At 36.8% G+C, this 23203-nt stretch overlaps 1 protein-coding gene across 9 annotated transcripts in view; it reads left to right on the top strand.

Annotated features, from left to right (window-relative positions):
• The first annotated feature begins 12692 nt into the window (after positions 1-12692).
• Positions 12693-23203, top strand: part of TRPS1 (transcriptional repressor GATA binding 1) — a 257688-nt gene continuing 247177 nt past the window's right edge. For 2 of the 9 annotated variants that reach the window (XM_001137364.8, XM_009455824.5), the window contains exon 1: positions 13070-13633. Coding sequence is in view for 1 of the 9 variants with exons in the window: in XM_003951333.6 (XP_003951382.1) it covers positions 14291-14300 (10 nt within the window). In the remaining 8 variants the exon portion in view is untranslated. Of the gene's footprint in view, positions 12830-13061; positions 13634-13834; positions 14301-23203 lie in introns of those variants that run through there. The other 7 variants (XM_063817353.1, XM_009455818.5, XM_063817355.1 and 4 more) reach the window with 6 other exon arrangements.

Raw genomic sequence — 23203 nt, 5'->3', positions numbered from 1 at the left:
TTGAATGAAAAACTCAGCAAATCAGTCAATGTATTAGATTCAACTGGCAACAAGATGATCACAAACTTGTTCTGGAAAGCTGAAGAAAATCCAGTGGATAGTGAAATAAATTGGATTCGGATGCTTTATAAATAAAATTCCTAGTATCACAGCTGCGAAGAAAATAGTTAAGTGCTAAACTCAAATATTCAAAGTGGTAGACTGAAAGGTACATTCATGTTAATGACATTGTAATTGATCTCATTTGCAATGTAAATCCCTCTTGCTTAAAATAATTCAATACCAGGAACTACAATTAATTAACTGATTAATTTAACAAATATGTATTGAGCACCTATTATATGCCAGGTACTATTATGAATGCAGAGAATATAGCAGCAAACCAAATAGACAAAACCCTGTACTTATGAATCTTATAATTTAGTTAGAGAGACAGACAAATCAGATAAATACATAAAACTCATATCATAGAGTGATATGCACCAAGGAGAAGGAACAAGGCAGGGAAGGATATAAAGTGCAGCATTTTCAGTTGAGTAGCCAGGGCAGCCGTGACGAAGTTGACTTTTAAGTACATACGTAAAGTGAAGGAGAGAGCCATGGGGATACTCATGGGAAGGGCATTCCAAGCAGAGGGAACAGCAGGTGCAAAGGCTGAAAGGAGAAAATACGTTTCCATATTTAAAGAATATCGAGGAGGCCAGTGGCTGGAGTGCAGTGAAAAAAGAATAGGGTAATGAGAAATTCGTTTAGAGGCAAAGTGGAGTTGGGAGTGGGATTTTTTCTGAGTTACAGTGAAGGATTTGGATTTTATGGAGAATGATGTGAAAGGCAATTGAAGGACTTTGAGTAGAGGTATTTGACATGATGCGGCTCAAGTTTTAAGAGGATCACAAAATGTATTTCACAGTTATTAGCCCATAGGATCTTTTGAGGGATGCCAATATAAACCAGGTGCAAAAATATAGAACTGGTACAAATATGCATTACAGCCATGTGCTTTGGAGCATGTTAGTTACATGACTTCTGGTAGTTTGGTCAAAATATAAAAATTAAGGAAAATTGATCAAAGATAATGAAATAATGAAATAATGCTCAAGAGTACTTGCAATAATTGTATATCTTTATTTTAGAAAAATTTATTCTAGGCCAGGCGCAGTGGCTCACGCCTGTAATCCCAACACTTTGGGAGGCCGAGGTGGGTGGATCACAAGGTCAGGAGATCGAGACCATCCTGGCTAACATGGTGAAACCCTGTCTCTACTAAAAATAAAAAAAATTAGCTGGGCATGGTGGCGGGGCTCCTGTAGTCCCAGCTACTTGGGAGGCTGAGGCAGGAGAATGGCGTGAACCTGGGAGGTGGAGCTTGCAGTGAGCCGAGATCGCGCCTCTGCACTCCAGAGCCTGGGGGACAGAGCCAGACTCCGTCTCCAAAAAAAAAAAAAGAAAAAAAAAAGAAAAATTTATTCTAAAGATTAAAAAAACACTTGATATAAACACTGTATATAGTTGGCTAATTTTTAGTCATTGAAAATATAATTATTTTTAACTTAGTGATATACTTTACTATATCATTAGCACATTACTATCACTAATGTACATTAGTAATATACATTACTATCACTAAATATAAAAATAATATAAAATATCTTATATTTTCTTAGGGAAACTCTGGGGCTATACTGCTTGAATTTAAATCCTAGTCCTGCCACTCACCAGTCATGTAATCTTATGTAAGTAACTTATCTCTCTGTGACTCATTTTCCTCATCTCAAAATGGGAATAATAATAGTAGCTCTCTCAAATAGTTGTTCTGAGAATAAAGGAGCCAATAAGCATAAAGCTTTAGCACAGTGCTTGACACAGGGTCAATATCCTGTCATCAGAATTACTTTTGCTACTGTTATTTCAGTTGCTGATTTTTAAGTTGTTGCATTTAAGAGTGGACAGTTGCATGAAAAAATATTTAAGGAACATTTCATCGATAAAAAATATTTAAGGAACATTTCATCGCTAACATTCTATGATTTTATTTATTTTATTTTATTGATTTATTTTTTCGAGAAAGAGTCTCGCTTTTGTCGCCCAGGCTGGAGTGCAATGACGCGATCTCAGCTCACTGCAACCTCTGCCTCCCGGGCTCAGGCAATTCTCCTGCCTCAGCCTCCTGAATAGCTGGGATTGTAGGCGACCACCATCACGCCCGCCTAATTTTTTTGTATTTTTAGGAGAGACGAGTTTTCAGGTTTTCATCATGTTGGCCAGGTTGGTCTCACACTCCTGACCTCGGCGGATCTGCCCGCCTCGGCCTCCCAAAGTGCTGGGATTACAGGTGTGAGCCATGGCGCCCAGCCACATCTGTGATTTTATTTGGACTACAGTAAGCTAATGTTCCTTTTTGCCTCTCCACACAGTTTTATTTGTATAAGCAAAATTCCATACATAAATTGGAAATTACATATTAGAAAGTGAAAATAATGCAAATATCTTACTAGTTTAACTGAATTTATAAATTTGGCATCACATACAGGGTCTAGATACCCTTTGTTTTAGTGTCTCATTCATTGTTACACAATAACCTTGTTTTAATATGTGCTGTGTTTTTAGGTAAACATAAAATAGACACCACCAGAGCCACATTGCAGAGAGTGTAGTGAGTCATAATGAAGTATGTTGTAGGTCGGTATTTAATCACTGTTAAAACTGATAACAGAAACATCAGAAACATTGCTTGAGATTATGTCTGCTTGGGCTTTCTCAGGTCAATAATCTTTTAGACTTCAAAACTCACAACATGTATGGTGTGTGTAATCATCATTTGCCTACTTAGGCTAACACAAAATGTCTAAACTTTTGATGGAACAGGTTTTAATCTGTGCTTCGTCATTTAATGAACACTAATCACTTCCTATGAAATCTTCATTTCTACATAGATCTGAATTCCTTGATCGTCTTCATATGGAGCCTTTCAAATACCAAGGATTTATCGATACGTTGTGATAAATGTTTTGACCCGTTAGCCTATTTTTTTTTCAGTTCATTTTAAAGGGTATTTACAAAACACCAGCCGTTTATTTATACGATAATAATAATCTGTGAAGTCAAGGACATATGCAATTTAAGATTATTAAATAAAACTGCTGTTTAAAACAAACACATTTCCTAGAGCTTGAGAGAATACCAAAGATGCTGCTATTGTTCACAGCAGTTATTGAAATTTGTCTTTTGGGTATGTTCACTGTATTTCAAAATAATTTCTAATATCTTCATGTCTTTGCCATTTGAGAGTAAGTTTGATGCTGAATTATTGTCAAAAATTACCAGAGCCAAGTCTGGTAAGTAAGATTGGTCATCAATCTGTACAATGTCATTTTGGGTAAAAAGTATAAAAATCTATTGTTTTGAATATTATTGAAAAGCATTTATACATTTTTAAAAGTTTCATATTATAGTTCTGTATATCAGTATATATCTAATAATACTAAATTAAAGTCTGATATATTCATCCGAATTCTCTTTGATACCAATTCACAAAGGCATAAGCCACAAAAAAAGAGCATAACTGGAGAACTCTGGGGGTTATGGCTGACTTGAGGTGTGGCATTATTAAGGGGTCCAAAACATGCTGCAGAACCCAGAATCTGTTTCTCAATGTGTACGCTCCGCTTTCTCTGAATTAGCTCAAATTTTCTGCACCAAGACAAACCAAAGAACTCCAGCTTTACATCTTGTCGGTCCAAGTGCAACGCAATAAAAAATCCAGACTTTCTCTCCAGTTGTCCTCCAAATCTTCCTTGCCTCCAACTGTGTAAAGATCCTCAGTGTCATTCTCTGATAAACTTCCAGAGGAAACCAGTGGGCTATTGCCAAGGAAGAGAGAATGAAAGAATGAATGTTGGTGGCTAAAAAGTAGAAAGTATTCACATACACACACACACACTCATAATTGCATGATTAAGTGTTAAGCCAAAACCATTGGTTCAAGTCCCAATTCTCCCACCATAATGAAAGTACAGTTGGGCTTGGACCGTTGACCCAACTAGTTCTACACCTGACTGGTAGCCCTTGGCTATGTTATTGCTTATGACTCAGTGTCCTTATCTGTAAAATGAGGATAGTAGTGATATCTCATGGAGTGTTTATTAAGATTGACTAAATTAATATATGTGAAAAATTTGGAACCTGGCATATTGTAAGCACCACATAAGTGTAAACCATTATTATTACTTAGGAGTGTTCTTGATCATTCCAGTCATTTACTGTCGAAGACTCAGTTCCTTTATTTGTAAAATCACTGTAACATTGTAAGGTCAACGTTCCACAATTCTATGCTTTCACAGACATTTGGATGATTCTTATCCTCTAGAATCATCTTTCATACAGAGACTTTGAAGAAGGTGTCCTGAAGCCCAGCATGAAAAAGCTAAATTTCAACATGACCTCAGTAGAAATTACATAACTTTTCTTTTATGGTATTCTGAATGAGAAAAGAAAACCACTGCCAAAAATGTGGTTAAGAAATAGGTACCTTGTTAGAGTAGCTTATAGTTGAGTTATTAAAAAATCTTAATAAAGCAGAATGATCCTCAGCTAAACTGTATCATAGAGTATTATATTGGATATGTGATGAACCACTGAGCAACATTTTAAGTTTTGTCTAATGACATTATAAAGGAGCAGCGCATACTACATAGTATGCAGCATGGGAAGACCACAAAATTCTTACCTGTAGCCAATCTGTTCACCATCTTTACAATACATTCCATATGCAATCTATACAAATTGTTCAGATGCATTCTACAGAATGGATTGTGTCTAGATGGCTACTTCATATTCATTTGTGACTCTTGTGGTCAAAAGATAAAATTACCTTTAATCACTTAATATAACATCAAGATATGAAATGCCACTGTCTTTTTAAATAAAATAAAATAAGATTTGGTTTGAAGTACCTTAAATTTGTGCTGGGACCCTGTTAGATTCTAATGCAGAGCAATTGGAAACTCACAACATTATTGAAGCAGTAGTTGCAGTCTTCATGTGTCCTCGTGATGGGGAGAGATAATAGGAGATATGTTTCAATTATGTTTCCTTGTTTAAAGGGGCTCAATATACATGTGAATATTTTTATGAATACGTATGTATAGTGTCATGTTATACTGCTGGACTAGTTAAGTAATTGGAATATGAGTAATTCAAGGATCTTGCTCAGGACTGCTTTCAATAAAAGAGTTCAAGAATATTGAGAACAAATTAAATAGTATTATTTAAAAACTAAGTCTAAGATTGTGAATAATTTTTAAAAGTAATAAATATTCCCATTTAATGAAAAGGTATTTAAATGATCATGTAGTGACCATCTGGCATGCCATTGGCATGCCCCTTATCGGAAAAGCTCAGGTGTCTTTGGGAGGGGTGAAAAATATAGTTAGAAGTCTCAGATATTACCAGTGTTCTCAATCTCTAATTTGTGAATTTTTTGAGGCTCAAGAAATTCCCCTTATTCCCAGGACTCTTACCTTGTTTATCTTGCTAACTTAATTAGCTTCGGACTATGAGTGTCCGTGCTTCTCTTTCCAGACAGAGCTGTCTCCAGAGTCTAGACTAGAGCAAATTGGAACAATTGCCCAGGGCTCTGCTCTGCTGGGGAAACCCAGCAGCTGGGACTGCTACAGTAGATTTGTGAATACTTGCTACAGAGGACGGAGCAGGGATATGGGTGAGTACAATGGAGCCCAATTATTAAAAACAATTAGCAAAGTATGTAGAGCATCCACTACCCTCAACTTTTGCCCACCCCCTGAAAAGGCAGTGCCCTAAGCATTGTAATCCACTATTAATGAACTCACCCTCCATACCTCAACCACCCTCTTCTCAACATTAATTCATGCTTTCATATGTTAATTCAACTAACATTTATTAAGTCCTTACTTTGTATCTTCATATTTGTAATGGATTATTCAATACTTATCATAGCCAAAAATCGCTCGCTCTCTCATACGTTAAAAAGTACAATAATCACATGGTCTGCTTATTAAAATTGAATTCTCTGGTCAAAGCTCTAAGGATGCACATTCAGTAGGTGAGGCCTATCCATTGTATTTTTAAAATACCCAAGGTTCTTTATGAAACTCTTAACTAGATCGTAAAATCCACAACGTAGGAGCCATGTCAGCTCATTTACCACTGGGGTACCCAATATCTAACAGTGTCTGGCACACAGGAATTACTCAACATATAATTGTTTGTCTTTACTGAATTAAATTATAAAAATGATGCTAGACTGTAGGGTGCAAAGGTGATTTTATCACAAGTCCTCTATGTCAATAACAGTCCAAGCAGATAACACAAGGCACACTCAAAGGAGTAATTAAAGAGAATTTAATGAAAGGTCATTTACAAAAAGGTATGAGTAGGATTAAGGAAGCCAAAAAGAGATGGTGAAACACCCAGGGCCTAGTAACAGCCAGAAGTAGCTTCAACCCTCAGGACTAAAACCATAAGGGGAGGGACTTATTACTAGAACCCTATGAGTATAGCCATGGAAGAAGGGCTGCCCAATATGAAAGAAAGGAGCCAGGGGGATAAGTACACTGATTATCTCTCTTCCTGCTTTCTGATCTAATGGTGCTCTTGGGCAAAACCCCCTGGAACCTAGATGGCAAGGGAGATCAGGCGATAAAGTGCTCCTTCTCTCATGGCACAGAGCAGAGTGAGAATGTGGAAAGTGCCTTCCTTCCAGAAACTGACAGTTTGCTGTCTTCTAATTAATGTAGAGTTACTGATGAATGAAGTTTAGAGTGAAAATAATAACTAATACTTATCATGTGATCATTTAGCAATGCCTATGTGGCTCTTGATGGAGCAGTCAATTCCACTTGTCTGGATGTACTGAGGGTAAGTTAACTGTGTGACCACCAAGATGGAATGCCAGCAAAACAGGGGTTTTCATTTGCCAGATGCTCATGCAGTCCCAGACACATGCCCATGTATACACACACAAACATGTGCTCACACACACATACTTCCGTTAGATTCATAGAACATTATGAAACGGAATCTCTGCTGGAACCTGGACATTTGGGTGTATAAAATTAATTAAATGTCACATAAGCTTTTGAGAGTTTAACATCTGCAAAACTTGAACAGATGGAATTATGCTAAGACGATTCAATATTTTAATGGTAAACAAGAGAGAGAGAAAAAATACTGTTAATGTCTAAAGAGTTTGCTTATTCCTACCTCACTGTTATAACTTTCTTAATTCACACTCCTGGCTTCTAAAACTACAAATAATCCCTTCCCATCTAAAATTTATCTGCTTTCAGCCTCATTTTCAATACTCCTATATTTTAATGCCTTGGATTTAAGGATCTTTTAAGTCACTATTTTTAGAGCAACATGGAATTATAAACCAAAACTTAATGATAATGAGGACAATATTTCAGAAGAGGACAAATGTCTCCTCTGATACATTGCCAAAAATATGTAGCTGAGATGAAGGCCACCCAGAAGCTTCAATTAGTACATGATGCATCAGCCCATGTGTATGAAAGAAAGAAAGAGGGAGAAGGAGGGAGAGGAAGGGAGGGACAGAGAGAAGAGAGAGAGAGACACACACACAAAGAGAGACAGAGAGAGAAAAGAAGAAAGAAAAAGAAAGAGGAAGGAAAGAAGGGAGGGAGGGAGGGAGGAAGGAAGGAAGGAAGGAAGGAAGGAAGGAAGGAAGGGAAGGGAAAGAAATGAAAAGATGAGTGAGCCACATAGAACATTTGAAACCTGGCCTCAAAGGTTTGTTTCTAGGTAGAATTTAAAGAGGTTGATCCAATCTCCAAAATCAATTCAACAGATGTTATTGAGTAACTATGATTTCATGATTTTCTGCCCTCAGGAATCTTTCAGTTTAGCAGGGGAGGGAGATAAGTCAAGGAACAATATCATAGAAGTCACTGTGATGAACTGCTACTTAGAAATGGAAGCAAATTCTATAGAATCTTAGTTCTTGCACTGCTGATTATGATTTGGAATTTGATGAAGGTTATGAAAAAGGCAGAATCTCAGTTTGACCTTAGAAGAAGAGAGGATATGCACATGGAGATTTAGCATAAAAGTCTCTTTAAAGCCTTCGAAGTGAGGTGGCTCTGTAAGCATAAGCCAAGACATTCTGAAATGTTAGCTGTATCTGGGGAATGGGGAGTCAATCAATGATCGAGAATGGTCTGTGTGGAAGAGTTGAGTGAAGAATGAGGCCAGAAAGCCATTTTGGACTAGGTTATGAAAGAACTTGAAGCTTTTTGGGGTTATTCTTCTGGCAGTTGAGAGTTATAGGATTTTTGTCATAAGGTCATGAGGGGTTAGAGTAGGGATGACACATTCAACTGGATGTCTTGAGAAAGATTTTAACTTTTGGGTTTGAGAAGGATCCATGTGGATGAAAAGAAAGGTGGTAACAGGTACAAACACCTTTTAAAAAGAAGCAATAGAGGACTAGTAAATGATTGGATGTGGGGCTTATGGGAGAAGGTATTGCCAAAATCCTGAGGTTTCTGGTCTGGATGACTCAGGCCTTGAACAGAGATAAGGTTTGTCTATTTCCTTCCTCCTTCCATGTTGTCTGTCTTTATAGTCTCCTCTTTCTTAATGATGATATTGGTCATATTAAATTTGAGTTTCTAGTGAATTATTTTAATCTGAAATTTAGGCAAAATCAGATGTTGAGTTTGGTTACGTACAACTGAGAGTTTATTGCGTAAGTATGGAGTAGTGGGTGGGATAAGAGTGCAAAGCAGCAGAGGATAACGGAGCAGGGGGTAGAAATAGGAAGAAAATTGGAAAACACCTACTCTTCAATGTCAGATGGAGAAGAGTTGAATCTGGGTTAATTCAGATGTAAATGTTCTCTCTTACTTGAGAGAAAGGAAATGAGTTCAGCTATTTCCCATAGAGATTTGGTCTGAGTATACAGCACTGAATGATCTCATTTAGTTCTTTCAATCCAGTGGATAGTATATGGTTGGACATTCATAAAACCTAATGAGAAAGCAAGAATCAATATTTTTATTCTGGGATTGACCCCGGTCAGAGATTGTGTGTGTATGTCTTTCTGTGTGTGTGTCTACACCTCAGAAATTTGTTTCCCTTTTTAATTAAATAAAGCCCACGTTTGTTGGCTTTTAGGGTGGGCTGCGAGGCCCATCTGTTTAACTAGGCAATTGCCTGATATTGCAGGAGGAAGATTGGCAAGTGTAAGTGTGAATTTGAATACCAGATACAGGCTATTTAAAGCTGAATTTTTCTTTAATAAATTCACCCAGAGGTGTTCAGCAATAGGTAGTTTGGAAAACTACCATAATTTGTGTGGAAGAGTATGTTTTTAAACGTTGATTGCCGAGTGATTGTGGGAAGAAATAAACTTAAGGTAGTTCATCTCTGATAATGCCTCTGTTCCTTCAGGTCTTACCGTGAAGGAAGGCAGAGTATTTCAATAATTGCTTTTGATATGCTGGAAGGTAAAGGGTCTTCCATTTCACATGGGGTAGGACTAACTTGAAAGCAAATAATACATAAATGTTTTCTTGATAGTATGTGTTAAAGCAGTCGGCATTTAGGACCAAGGGTTGTCAATCTTTGAGGTTTCTAAAAGGAATTGCAATTTATGACGTGTTAGGGTAAACAGTTGGATTACATTTCTGAAATACGTGTTCCATCAGGTAAAATCATTGTGATTACAGGCACTGGAGCTGTAAGTAAGTAGTGTGCTAAAAGGTTGAAAATGTAAAACAAGTATGCTTGTGCTTAACTACTAATCCCTCTTTGTATCTCTGCTGAATAAACTACAAGAAAAGGGGGGAAAAGAATGTTTAAATAATAAAAGAGAAAAAGTATATTATAGTATGTCATTTTGATAAATAATATGCATTAATAATACAGCTTGAGGAACTGTTTCATCAGTGCTAAAGCCACAAGAGAAGATTCCATAATTCAAAGAATTATGAAAGATTATAAAGAAATTATTTTAATTAAAATGTGCTTCTTTTGTTTGCTTTTTTCTTTCTCTTAATATCTTCTTTATTTTCTGGTGTGTCCTATAAAAGCACAGGTTGTCTTTTTAACATCCAGTCTCCATTGTTCAGAAATGCGTTGCAAATAAGAGAATGGTTTTAAGAGTTTTGCATATGTTTGACAGCAGAAGGTATTAAATGTAAATAAATCTTTAATATTTCCCTTAATTCAGTTTGTGCCATGCAAATGTCAGGACTAGAAAAACAAATCAACAAACATTTCAAGGAAAACAATATACGTAACTTATTTTATACATTAAAAACAACTGTCAAACAATTATGACCTCATGTATTAGTTGGTTGTTTTGAAATATTCCTACTAGAATTAAAAAATGCTATGAGGGCCTTTGAGCTTAAACATATTGTGTCAATCAAGGGCACATGTAATGTATCTAAAGCATAAGGTAAAAATTTTCTTCATAAATTATTTCATAAATAAATAAGTAATTTGCTTGCAAAAGTTTACAAAAATATTTGAGCTTTTATTAAGTTCTCTACAGATCCTTTGTGGTTAATGTAAATGAATTGATACAGACAGCAGTTTGATCTGCTCTACTCTAACTTGAAATACAAAAAGTAACATGAAGAGATTCTTCATTTCTCAGGCAAACTTCAGCAAGATTGAGTCCGTGAAACTTCATTCATTAAATTTTTAAGTGACCATGAATTTGTTGGCTTCAGTACCTGAAGTGTAACTTTATCCTTTCAATTAAAAGACATAATTCACCCTCAGACCTTTGGCTTTAACTTTTCATATAATATGTAATTTTGGGTACACTTAATAGTCAAATTTTGTATTATTACAGGTGGAAAAACACCAGCCATCTCAAGGGCTTTGTGCTTGCAAAAGCATGTAATTTCATTTTTTTTTTTGAACCAATTTAATCAATGATTGTTTCATGTGAATAAATTTACAGTCTTGATGATTGCCTTAGATTTGTGGGTGATGGAGAGGAAGATCACTTCCCCTTTTAAAATGTCATCTAAATCTTGGGGAGCAGAGGGAGATTAGGGGCCTAATCCTTGTGATAAATTGTACTATTTAACTTTGCTAAGATGCTATAGCCTCAGATTTTATCAGTTAGATACCAGCTTCAGCAGTTTTAGGTGATATTAACCCTTGCAATACAAAACAGTCTTACTGTTCGAATACATATTTCAAAATTGATTTAATATTTTTGGTTAGTCATGGCTCAAGAATGTTTCACTCAGATCCTTATTTTTTTCCTTTAATAAAAATGCTTCTCACTGTGCCGTGCATATTTCCATAAAAGTCAGCAAGTTAATTTATGGCTTAAAAAAAGAAAATAAAAGGTCTATATTTAATATATGAATACATTTTACAGTGGAAATTGGTGGTGGACAGTATTAAATGACTCCAGTGTGGAAATATGCAGGTGGTCATTAGTAGCTGACTATGAGATTTACTGAAGATTTTGATATTAATTTTCCCGGCATGCAGTACTATATATAAATCTAAGTCTGTTCTCAAATTAATTTAAATGGATGATAACATATGAATAACTCCAGGCATATGAGGCTCATTGTCTTCTCTCTCCTTTAGGAAATATATTGTTTGCCTCATTGTGAAACTGTATTTTGACTACTTTTTCACCTGACTAGTTTCTCTATTGCAAAAGAATTATTGGTTTTCTACTCATAAAGAGTGTATGGGAAACGGTACCAAAATACTTCTGGAATAAATGTGCTACAAAAAAAATCACATATCTGCTTGACTAGGTATATTAAATAAAGGCCACAGAGAAAAAGGAGTAAGGTTCTAAAAGCACCTACTTCAGTTTTAATTTTTTAAAATGATTGGCTTTTTCACTTCTGATAATAGTATGTTTGGAAAATATACCCATCTTTTCTCTAAAAAGATGCAAGAATCATTTAGTGAAAAATATTTTGGAGGAAATTACTTCATCTTCGGCTCTCAGATTCATGATTGTACCTAAGATTCTAATTTTAATCATTTTATAGTTTGGAAAAGGAAAGATGTTTCTCCTTTTAGCACAAAATTACTTTAAACTGACTTTCACCAGAGGAAAAACATGCCACTTAAAGTCACCCAACTGAAGAAAATGAAGTCCAAACGCCCAAGAAATGTTTACTTTGTTTTTAACACCTACTATACTTTGAATCCTGTCATGGTAATGTTTTATGCATTGTTGATCTTTAGAAGTCAAAAAAAAAAAAAAAAAGCTCAATCCAGTGAACTTTATGTTGAGGCAATTTCTCTTAATAATGAGAGTATATGGAGATGTAAAGTAGGTAAAAAAGAATGTCACGCTTAATTCAGAGTTCCTTATCTGCTACCAAAACCCAAACTGCATGTATTAATCTTGCAGCATTTGAATAATGTTCCCATTTTGTCTGTTTTGTGGTACCCCCTTAAAGCACCCATTGAGTTTCTGGCTTCTCTTTAGCTCAGAAAACCATAGCAACCTCAGTCCGCACTTCTCCAACTCAGGATAGAGTTCAAGTTGTTCTCCTCAAGCCTTCTTGCCGTGAAAATCGTGGGGAATCCTGATTACCAACTAGGTGTCCTAAGACTTCTTGCCACAGATAAAGGGCGGGGGAGGGGGCGCACACGCACACACACATCCTGCGTCGTTTAATTGGGAGAGAGAAGGGAAAGTAACAACAGAAAAGGTAAAAGGACTTTGAGAGTTCTTTAGATTGTTTCTGTTAGCATCTCTGAGTGTCTGGGGAACGTCGGTTTGGCGGCCACGCACTGCCCCCCACCTGCCCCCCACTCCCCCAAGGTAAGTCCTCGTCTTTATCACATTATTCCTAACGCGTTCGGATTTTTCCTCCTTTTCCAGCCCGCACGTTCACAGACGGGAGGTGGGGGAGGGAGGAGGGGGGAGAGGCGGGGCGGGAAGGTAGCCGGGTCCCTGCACCGCGCCGCTCTCATTTGCGGCGCTCCGACTCGGGCGAAGTTCTCGCGCAGCCGGCTCGCCGCGGCCGGGGCCGGTCCCGGCGGGCGGCGGCGGCGGGTGCTCGGAGCCGGGCGGGGCGGCGGCGGCGGCGCGGGGACGCGCGCTGTCTCTTTAAGGGAGCTCGGTCTGGGGTGGCGCTTTCCTCCGCGAAGGCTCCTTTGATATTAATAGTGTTGGTGTCTTGAAACTGACGTAATGCGCGGAGACTGAGGTCCTGACAAGCGATAACATTTCTGATAAAGACCCGATCTCACTGCAATCTCTAGCGTCCTCTTTTTTGGTGCTGCTGGTTTCTCCAGACCTCGCGTCCTCTCGATTGCTCTCTCGCCTTCCTATTTCTTTTTTTTTTTTTTAACAAAAAACAACACCCCCTCCCCTCTCCCACCCGGCACCGGGCACATCCTTGCTCTATTTCCTTTCTCTTTCTCTCTCTCTTTCTCTCTCTCTCTCTCTCTTTTTTAATAAGGGTGGGGGAGGGAAAGGGGGGGAGGCAGGAAAGACCTTTTTCTCTCCCCCCCGCAATAATCCAAGATCAACTCTGCAAACAACAGAAGACGGTTCATGGCTTTGGCCGCCGCGCCACCATCTTTCGGGCTGCCGAGGGTGTTCTTGACGATTAATCAACAGGTAAGGAGGGGAGGCCCGGGCGAGCCGCGGGGCCGGGGGCTGCGGGGGGCGCGGGGGGCGCGGGCGCCCCTCGGCCGGGCCCGGGGCGCCGCGACGCGAGTGCAGCGCCCGCTCGTGTGTGCGCAAAATGTGGGCGATCGCGAGCGGGGAGCCCTGGGAATTAAAAGTGACTTTCTTTGAAAAAAAAAAAAAAAAAAAAGCAGAGGGAGAGTGTGCAGAAAGCCAAGCGCAGGCTTCTCGGGTTTCACATGCATTTTCTTTCTTCCTTTTTGAGCGTGTGATTTCTTTCTTTCTTTCTTCTCTTCTGCTCCCTTTTTCCCCCTTCCTCTCCTCCTTTTGGTGGGTCTGAGGCATCTGAGCTTTGGAAACCAGCGACTTCAAACTGCAGTAGCCCCTGGAGTCAGCAGGGTCAAGTTCAGCCGCCGGGGAGGAGGAAAAACAAATCCCCATTTGCCAAAAAAAGAAGTTTCAGGCCGGTGCCCCCTCCCCCTCGCAGCCCCACTCCCCCTCGCTGTCTCTTTCTGGCTGATTTTAATTCTCTCCTACCGGGCGCAGCGGAGGAGCTGGAGGTGGTTGGACCCGAGGGGCCGCCGCCGCCGCCGCCACTGCAAGTTTTCTGGGGGCTCGTGACAAGCGGGGCGCAGACTAGGCACCAGCATGCAGAGTAGTAAGTTGGGCGAACTCGGGAGGGTCGGGAGGGTCTCAGAGAGGGGCCTCCGTATGGTCCCCAATGTGGGAAAACAGCACAGGACTGCCTTTGGCTTTGAAGAGTTTGCAAATGCAGGCTTCAAACTTTTTTCCCTTAAAGGCCCAGCTGGGCTCTGGAGAAGGCGGGTGTCGCATCCCTTGGTGCACCCGCCTCAGAGCGGCTCAGGACAGCTTGGCCGAGGGGTCTGTGCCCTGTCCGTACCATGTGGCAGGGCCTTGCAGCCCGGGCGCTTCCGTAGGGGCTGAGGAAGGGGCTGACTTCCTCTGCGATGCGGTTGATGCGCCATGTGTCGCGCGGGTCAGGGGACACTGGCCGGTGATTAAATGCCTGACAGCGGTGGGACATCCAAGCGGACAGACGCTTTGCCTTCTGTCTGGTTCCTGTTTGGGATCTAGAGAAACGCATCTTTGAAAGGCCAAGGCAAACATCGCTGTCCCTCCAAATAACTCCAGGATTATAGGACCCCATGAATAATTTGAGGGTGAGGCGGCGGTGGGAGCTGTTTGAAGTGCAAAGCTGTTTTTGTGGCTGGGAAAGCTTTTTCGTTAGTACCTGTCTGAGATGGTGGTGTTTCCCCCTTTCCCCAGGGAAGTCAGTAACTGTTTTATGGCCCCAGGACTCTAAAGCAATTTAAGTTAGAGGGTGAGAAGGACTGGTGGGTTTCAGAGGGAATCTTGGACTTACTAAATTTTAGGACCGGCTTTACTTCCCTCTATCTTTTTAGGCCTCATATTTGATGCTTTGAAAGTTTTTTGAGTAAGCCATGGATCTTAATGATGAATCTAAATTATGATAGAATATTCATTCTTATGCCGTTTTGGAAAATCACGGCTAGAGTTTAAGCGAGGTAAGTGAAGTGAGAAGCTCAGCGGAGGAGTTAAATCTGAGACAAGTTAGGCCTATTCATTGAACTTTTGTAGATTCATTGAACTTTTGTAAACACACCAGGTGAACAGGAAAGGGTCTGGGAGAGATAATAAGTACAAAAGAAAAATACAGATAGGGCCTGAGACAAAATTACAAAGAAATGATAACTCTGGGCCTGGTTGTTGGCTAAAACTTGATTGTTCAAAGCAAAAATAAAATAGGAACCTTCCAACAATTCTTCAAAGTCCTCCAGCTCTGAAGCTAAAACCTATGGATCTTGCTGGCATCATGTTACTTTCCTGCTGGTTTTAGAAAAAGTTGATCATTTAGAAAAGGCTGCCAGAGTTAAAAATGCAAGGGACAGCAGAGGAAAGTCATGCGGGCAGCCAGTTCTTGACGTGGACAAAATGAGAATGAAAGTTTCTGAACTCACTGTTGTGAAGTTTTACATGCCGCTCATTTGCTTAGAAGGCTCTCTCAGATATTCCACCAGTTAACGTATAAAAGCAAACAGGATCTAAAATCGTGTGGGCTTTTTTTTTTTTTTCTTTCCCCAAGTATGCCAGGGTTGTGAATAAATACAGGGTTTGTATGGGAAGATGAAGCGTTTCCTGTAAGTTATGATGCTGACAGGACAGTCTGGAAATAATACCAACATTTTGAGGATTTTTTTTTTTACCTTTAAGTGAAAGTTTATTAATGATATGCTTAATCTTAACAAGTCAAACATATTCTTAGAGTTTCTCTCTCCTTGGATTTCATAACTTCCTTTTAAAGCTACACCTTTGGATAAAAACATCTCTAGATTCAGTTTAATATACAGGGCTAGTAACATGCTAAAGTTTGACGATTATTTCTGGATGTTAATAATGTGAAAATAAAACTCCTGAGGGGCAAATAGAGGCTTAATGCCAACATTATAACTTGATTTCTCTGAATGTGAGGCCTTCTGAAGCTTCATTAGTACTCTGTTGGCGAAGTATTATTTACCACTGGCGAGCTGATGTTTATGGCTTCCTGATATGTATGTTATATGTTAGGATATATATGTGTAGACTGCTTTTCCATACATAATACCTAAGTCTAACACTTTTCAAATAAGTGGTGGAAAGTAGCAAGTTACTAACACAAAGTTTGTCACTCCTTTGAATTCTAGATGCTGTAAGGGTCTGTGCTACTATTTAGGTTTTGTCCTTTGTCTCTTAAAGGTAACGTTAAAGGTAAGGAGAAAAATGTCATAATAGCTGTGAAGTCTGAGCTGAATTTAGAACTTAGCATTTCGATGACTAATATTTTAAATGATTTTATAAAATTTTCTGCATACGTGTTTGAAAACCAGTTTAGGATCAGAATCAGTGTGCTAATCCGAAATAAGTTACACATACTACTACCATATTTTCAGTATTATTTAAGTCACCTACCACTCCTGAGTTTATTCTGATTTACATCATATAGATCTCTTCCTATAAGGAAATATTCATTCATAAGGAAGACCTTTAAAACAGGGAAATGCATGCATCTGTAGAAAAGCAGCTTTTACGATTCTAGTATTTCAGTGACGGTTCTATTATCACTACTATTATTAGATGTATATGTGTATGTGTGTACAGACATACAACCCACAATATGTGATTAATGATGTGTACATTTTTATTAAGAAAGCAACCAAAGACTGTAGATTTTTATAAACGCTTGTCTTACCTTCTTTGTTGTAAATAAACATTACTGAAAGTTTCCAGAGGACTTGCAGCAAATTGTTTTTGAACTAGAACTTTATTTCAAATTTGAAATTGGAATAAATGCTGATAACTGACCTTTAAACATTTTTCATAACATGAATATTTTAGAATAATTATATTTTAACTTCAGTTCTTCTTTTGATAGCAACGATAATGTAACAACACTATGCTATTACGTGTACAACAACACAGACTTTAAGAAAGTTATGGGCAGGTGTCTATAATTGATTTAAAGGAAAGATTATTTTTGTAATAAGTGATGAACTTAAAATAAAATGACTGGCTTACATTAAAACATATTCTTATTAAGATTTCTCTGGTGTGTAAAATGAAGCCATTCATTCAACAGGCTGACAACTTTCCACTTGGTATTTGCCTTTCCTTAATTTAGTTTCCGCAGGACAGCTAGTGTGGTAGTCTGCATCTGTTTTTAGCAGGCATAGAAAACTATAAACTCAGACAGTTCTGTCCCAAATATTGCAGCTCACAAGTTACAATCAATTTGATAAAAACCTGCAAGTTTTATGGGCTCGTATTTTGTTGTTCATCCTTGCTAGGTCAAGCTTTCAGGTAATAGGTTTCTTTTTCTCCCTCTTTTGCTGATGATAACTGCTAATACCATTGATAACTAATTCTGAGTCTTGTTTACTCATTTATCATCCTTATTTACCATTTGTTGAAGTTTTGGGAAATTAATGACAGCATACGTAGACTTGCTTTTACTTTGATGGCTTATCTGTGAAAATGACATTTATCTTTTGTTATTATACAGAAATAAGTAAATTCTTTGTTACCATAATAGTTATGATTTATGGAATTTTTGAGTCCCCCTTAGATATAGTATAAAGATGGTCTTCTAGCCTTTGCCAAGTAGACATTTAATCTAATTGTTTAAGAGTGCTTGTCATGTATAGAAAAGACTAACATACTTTGCAATTATTTACATAAAAAATTATGTAGAGGTTTGTTTTAGTGTAATTTTAAAAATAGTTTGTCTCCCAAAAGCTGTAACCAGTGGATTAAAGTAAATAAGCTAAAATACCAAATCTTGTTTTATACCATTGTTCAATAGCAAACAGTGCTGCAGAGGATATAACTACTTTTTAAAATTTATCCTCCGATGTAAGTAGGGCCTAAGTCATTTGTTTGTATAAAATATTCTATTAATTATATATGACCTTTATAAATAATATCTTCGATTTTATTATTATGATCACTTTTTGAGCTATCACAGTGCTCAGTTGTTCTCCTATTCCTGAGAACTGAATTTGGCCTTTAGTTTGGTTTTCTGATGGACACAATAATGTAGAACTTGACTTTGGTTAGAAAGAGATCTTTGAGCTTCAGGAATCTCTGAAGGTGCAGTAGGATCTACAGGTGAAAACCATTTGAATTGTTAAGCATTAGTTAGGTGAAGAAACTCTACTGGTCCCTGCAGCATATAGCAGCTATTATCGTAGCGGTCTACTTTTTGCTATCCCAGTTTTTTTTTTTTTGTTTTTTTTTTTTTCCCTTTTCCAAGAGCACAAATCCAAATAGCAAAAATGAAGGTGAAATTATCTATGTACTTCAAATTTGGAGCATCATTTGAAATCATTTTCTGATTCCAAGCTATAACTGAAATACAAATATAACATTAAGACACCCCAAAGAAGACATTAAGGATACACTTGTCGTTCTTAAGTGTGTTTCACTAAAAATAATAACAAAAAACTTTTAATTTTTAAAATGTTTCTAGCTTTTAAAAACCTGCAGTAAATACTTTACAAGTGGCTAGACACCTTCCCTGGTGGTTTAGTTTATACAAGCAGGAAACTTTCTCTCCTACTCTTTCTCTCTCTCTTTCTTGTTTTCTTTAAACCAACTGACGTAATGCCAAACTTTGCTTTAAAAGAACAGACAGAAGTAATTGGTAGCTTTTAACTTTTAATAATGTTCTGGATTGGTTTTAGTGGCCAAAATGCCATTTAAAAAAAAAAAAAAGTTCAAGTAAGAACGGGCTTGTGGCCTGAGGAAGAAAGGCTCTGTTGATGCAGTTATTTTTATTCTTGTTTTTCAATCTGTTATTAAAAATCTTTCCTGCTGAGCACTGCTGGATTTCTCCAATTGCTCTTTGTGATGGCTGGTGCATTTCAGGTTACCGTAACTTAAACAGTTTTTGGGTTTTGGGGAGAGTGGGTATTTGCGTTGCATTATTTCTTTCTTATTTGGAAAAAAAATCCATTTGTTTTTGTTTCAATGGAGATTAATTAATTAAGGTTATCAATGGCCACAGGTCAAAGAATATGTTTATATAACGAATGCGACACCTGTTAGCAAGAGCCTAAAATGTGGAAGTTTAAATGTGACATTAATCATTTTTATGTGCAGAGGAAGGAAAATAGATGAAACTTTACAAAAATGCATTTTTAGATTGAAAACATTAATTTTAAGGGTCAGTGCGTTTCTACAGGCAGCTTTTTTCTTACAATTTTAGATGATAATTTTTTAACCCTATTTATCAAACAGTATTTATAGTTTCCTTTTTTTTTTTTATAAATAGTCATTTCTTTCTTTCTGACTTTGCACAGGCAAACAGAACTTTCTCCAGTTAAGAGACATCTTGGTGATGTTGATTGACATCAGGGCAACTTCAGAAGCTGGCAAGTAGGAAAATCTTTTTAGGGGGCAAAAAGATTTGTGCTAGTGTTCTCTTCCTTGGGAAAAGACACTCCACCCAGAAATTATTGGGTTTAGTGGAAGGCCCTCCGCCCCATTCGGTGGCTCAGAACTAAGTACTGTCTCGACTTTTCTTTTGTGAATTGTTCCTGAGGTTTAAATCTTACGGTTACTTGTCGTGGACTTTGCTTTTAACCCAAATTGTTCCTGATAGATTTTTTTTTTTCATTCTTTACCTAGAGCACATTTAAGGAATAATATATATAGTGAAAATTAAGTGTCACACAAGGAAGAGTACAGTCTTTAAGGCATTTATGACTATAAAAAGCATTCCGCAAATTTGGGGCATTGAAGTGTTCTCTGCTTATAAATTTGACAGTTTTGATTTACTTGATATGTTTCTCAGTTTTTCTTGTGAGAGTTACAGACTCTAGTTCAAATCATAGGCATTCCTTTTTTGCTTATGGCTTCTTTAGTTAAAGATTTGTTTGGAAAAACTTTAGGAACTTAATGTATATGTTGTTCACATCAGCGTAGTGCAAGTTTCTTGGAGTAAGTCTAGATTCATTTTATTTATTACAAAGTTTTCAAACATACATTTCATGTTATGGCTGCCTCTGTTAATAAATTTTTATTTAATGAATTTTGTTTGTTGCTTCAAAAATGAGGAAAAGCAATAAAGTTTAGCAAGAAGGAAATAAGGCAAAGGGAGGTGTTTAGAGTTGCAGTCCCTTAATATCAGCAGATTGTTTACTGGTAAGTGGTGGGGAGGGGTTGGTGGGAGGTTTTGTGGAAGATGATACCAAAAAAAAAAAAAAATCCATCAATTGCGCATATGCTCCCCTCCCCTTAAGGTTTACTTAAACAATATGTTTCGATTTTGCCGCAAACCATTCTGCACTACTTCTGCTCCAAGAATCCACCACTATCTTGGTTCCTGAGAGATTAAGGATGATGTTTTCTGTTGTATAATGAACAGCAGTATTATTTGAACAAAGGTAACACTTTTTGATTTGTGTAATTTTTTAGTAGCTTGTCATAGGATACCTATAATATGAGAGGAGTTCTAGCAATGTAATTGCCTGCAAATGTTTGAAGTACTCACGATAGCTTTGCTATGTTTGAATTATTGCCAATATATGTGCATGCTATTATAGGTGTGTTTTATATATGGAATGTATGTAGACCGATAATACTTAGACACATCTTGATGGTGGAATTTAGAATGCTAACTATTAACTCTGTGCTTGAAACGTGAATCTTTTAAGGAGTTAACATGACCTACATTATGAAGTCTAAAAGTTTGAAATGAGTATGGAGTTTAAACATAATGAATCAATTGTTATCATAATACTTATATCTGCTCTGAATTTACTAAGGAATTTTTTAAATGAAAAAAATTATAAATCAAAATGCCACCTTTCAGTGTATTGTAAGAAATGCTTGTGAGATCATTTTTTAAGTCTCATTTCTGTTAAGAGGAGCAGTTAAGGGACAGGACTGTTTGTGAGTATATCACTTTATGGGCTACCACTTTATAGTTTACAATTCTATCATCTCAAAACGTTATGTAGAAATAATATGGAACATGTAAAGACTCTGTACTATGACCCAATGCATTTTTCCCTAGGGTGATGGATTCTGTGCGTCACCCAAATGTGATGCTATTTGCCAGGCTTGTAATACTGGTTTTGAGGGTTGATCTACGTCCTATTTCATCAAGCAACACAATACAACAACTTTGGTATCTAGGGTAATTGACACAGTCAAAATAGTCTCTGGAAAATATTCCATATACTTTTAAGTTAAGTCAGAAGTTAATGTACATATTAAATTTATTTAACATGAATAAACAAATGATTTATTGTTAGCTATTTGTCTAATATACTAGATAGTGTTAGAAGGAAATATACAAGTATTTACAGTTTATGTTCCATTTCTTTTTTTCTTTTTTGAGGGGAGCATGGTTCTCTTGTTTGCGTTCATAATAGCTTTATCTGTTAATTACTTTGTATTCATGATAGTGAGTAGTATAGTATCATAAATAATAGTAAACATGTTTATATTATCTGCTATATATGTCCCAAGCTTGGAAAAAGCATTAATATTACTAGTTGTTAAATTGAGTATTATAGTAACCAGGAATGAATCCAGTACCATATAAGACAATAGATAAGACATCAACTGCTATTTAAACACTAAAAATACCTTAGCTATAGAAAAAGAAAGATCAAAAGGATTTCAGAGCTGTTTTTACTTGTAGAATTTGGACAGAATGTATAAAGCTTACAAATCAATAAACATTAATGATATAACATGTGCTTCCTGATTAGATTCTACAATACAATGTAAATTGCTATTTCAATTTCTCTACATATCATATGGAAGATCAGATACGTTTATAAATAGTGTAAAAATATATGGCAGAAATTAGTTTGTGGAATCTAATTTCTCTATTACATGATACACTTCATGTACAATGGGATCAAGCATTACTAATCTAGTGTTAGCTTTTTCTTTCTGAGCTATGCAGAAGTGGAATATATGAATTTGTGGCTTCATATTAAATAAGTGCGTACATGTACATGCAGGATAGCTATAGTCTCACTTGCATAGAATGTTTTTACATTACAGGCACTACATGGAATTTTAGCATATTGCATATTTTTTGAAATGACTTTAGTCTTTGTAATGCCCATTTTAATTACTTAATGCATCCCAACACCTATCTGAGGGTTAATTTAATTGTAATTTTGGTTCTGAAATGAAAGCATGATAGACAAAACAAATTAAAAACCAAATTCTATTTGTGCCTACTTTGTGATGTCATTATCTGCACATCATCTTTAGCTTTGCAAGATGTGGAAATAAAATACATCAGCCCATTTTCTCTCAATACTCTTAAGTAGCTCTGAACATATAAAAGTTCCTAAAAGAAAGTTTTGCATTTGTTTTTTCTTTGCTTTTTGATGCCAAGTTAAGACAAGTCATATATATATTAATTTTAATCAAGGCCCATATTACTAAATTTTTCAATACATATTCATCTCTTTGTTGTATGATTCATAATTCTTTATCGATTATTTTTTGATATACCTTTGAGATCTTTTAAAATGATATGTTTTACCTGTATTTGGCTGCTGAATTTTTATATTAGTAATTATATTTAAATTATAAATTAAAAAATACGAAATATGTTAAGCTGTCTTTAAATTAATATTGGAAGTATACCTTTTTAGAAGATTATTGCAAAATTTGCTCCTCAGTTCTGCAAACTTAGGGAAGTTTTAGAAAATAATTTACAAGTAGTCAGTAAGTAGTTACACATTCAAGGATTGAAAAATATGAAATACTATTTTCTGTAACTTATAAACCAACACTAAGAGATGTTTCTCCTTTGTATTTATAATGCATTTGAATTACATTCTTTGGATGTATGATGTGGTAAATTACTGTAAGAAACTCACTGTCATCTAAACCTCAATTATAATAAACTATTTTACTCTATCCCATCACTGTTTATTCTATTTTTAAAGTCCCGTTTTTAAGAAAACTTGTGCTTTTGAAGGAATGCCCTAATTATTTATAACATATTTT

Source organism: Pan troglodytes, chromosome 7, assembly GCF_028858775.2.
Source record: "Pan troglodytes isolate AG18354 chromosome 7, NHGRI_mPanTro3-v2.0_pri, whole genome shotgun sequence".
Taxonomy (NCBI): domain Eukaryota; kingdom Metazoa; phylum Chordata; class Mammalia; order Primates; family Hominidae; genus Pan; species Pan troglodytes.
The sequence above is the reverse complement of the archived record's forward strand: the minus strand, read 5'-3'. Positions and strand labels throughout refer to the sequence as shown.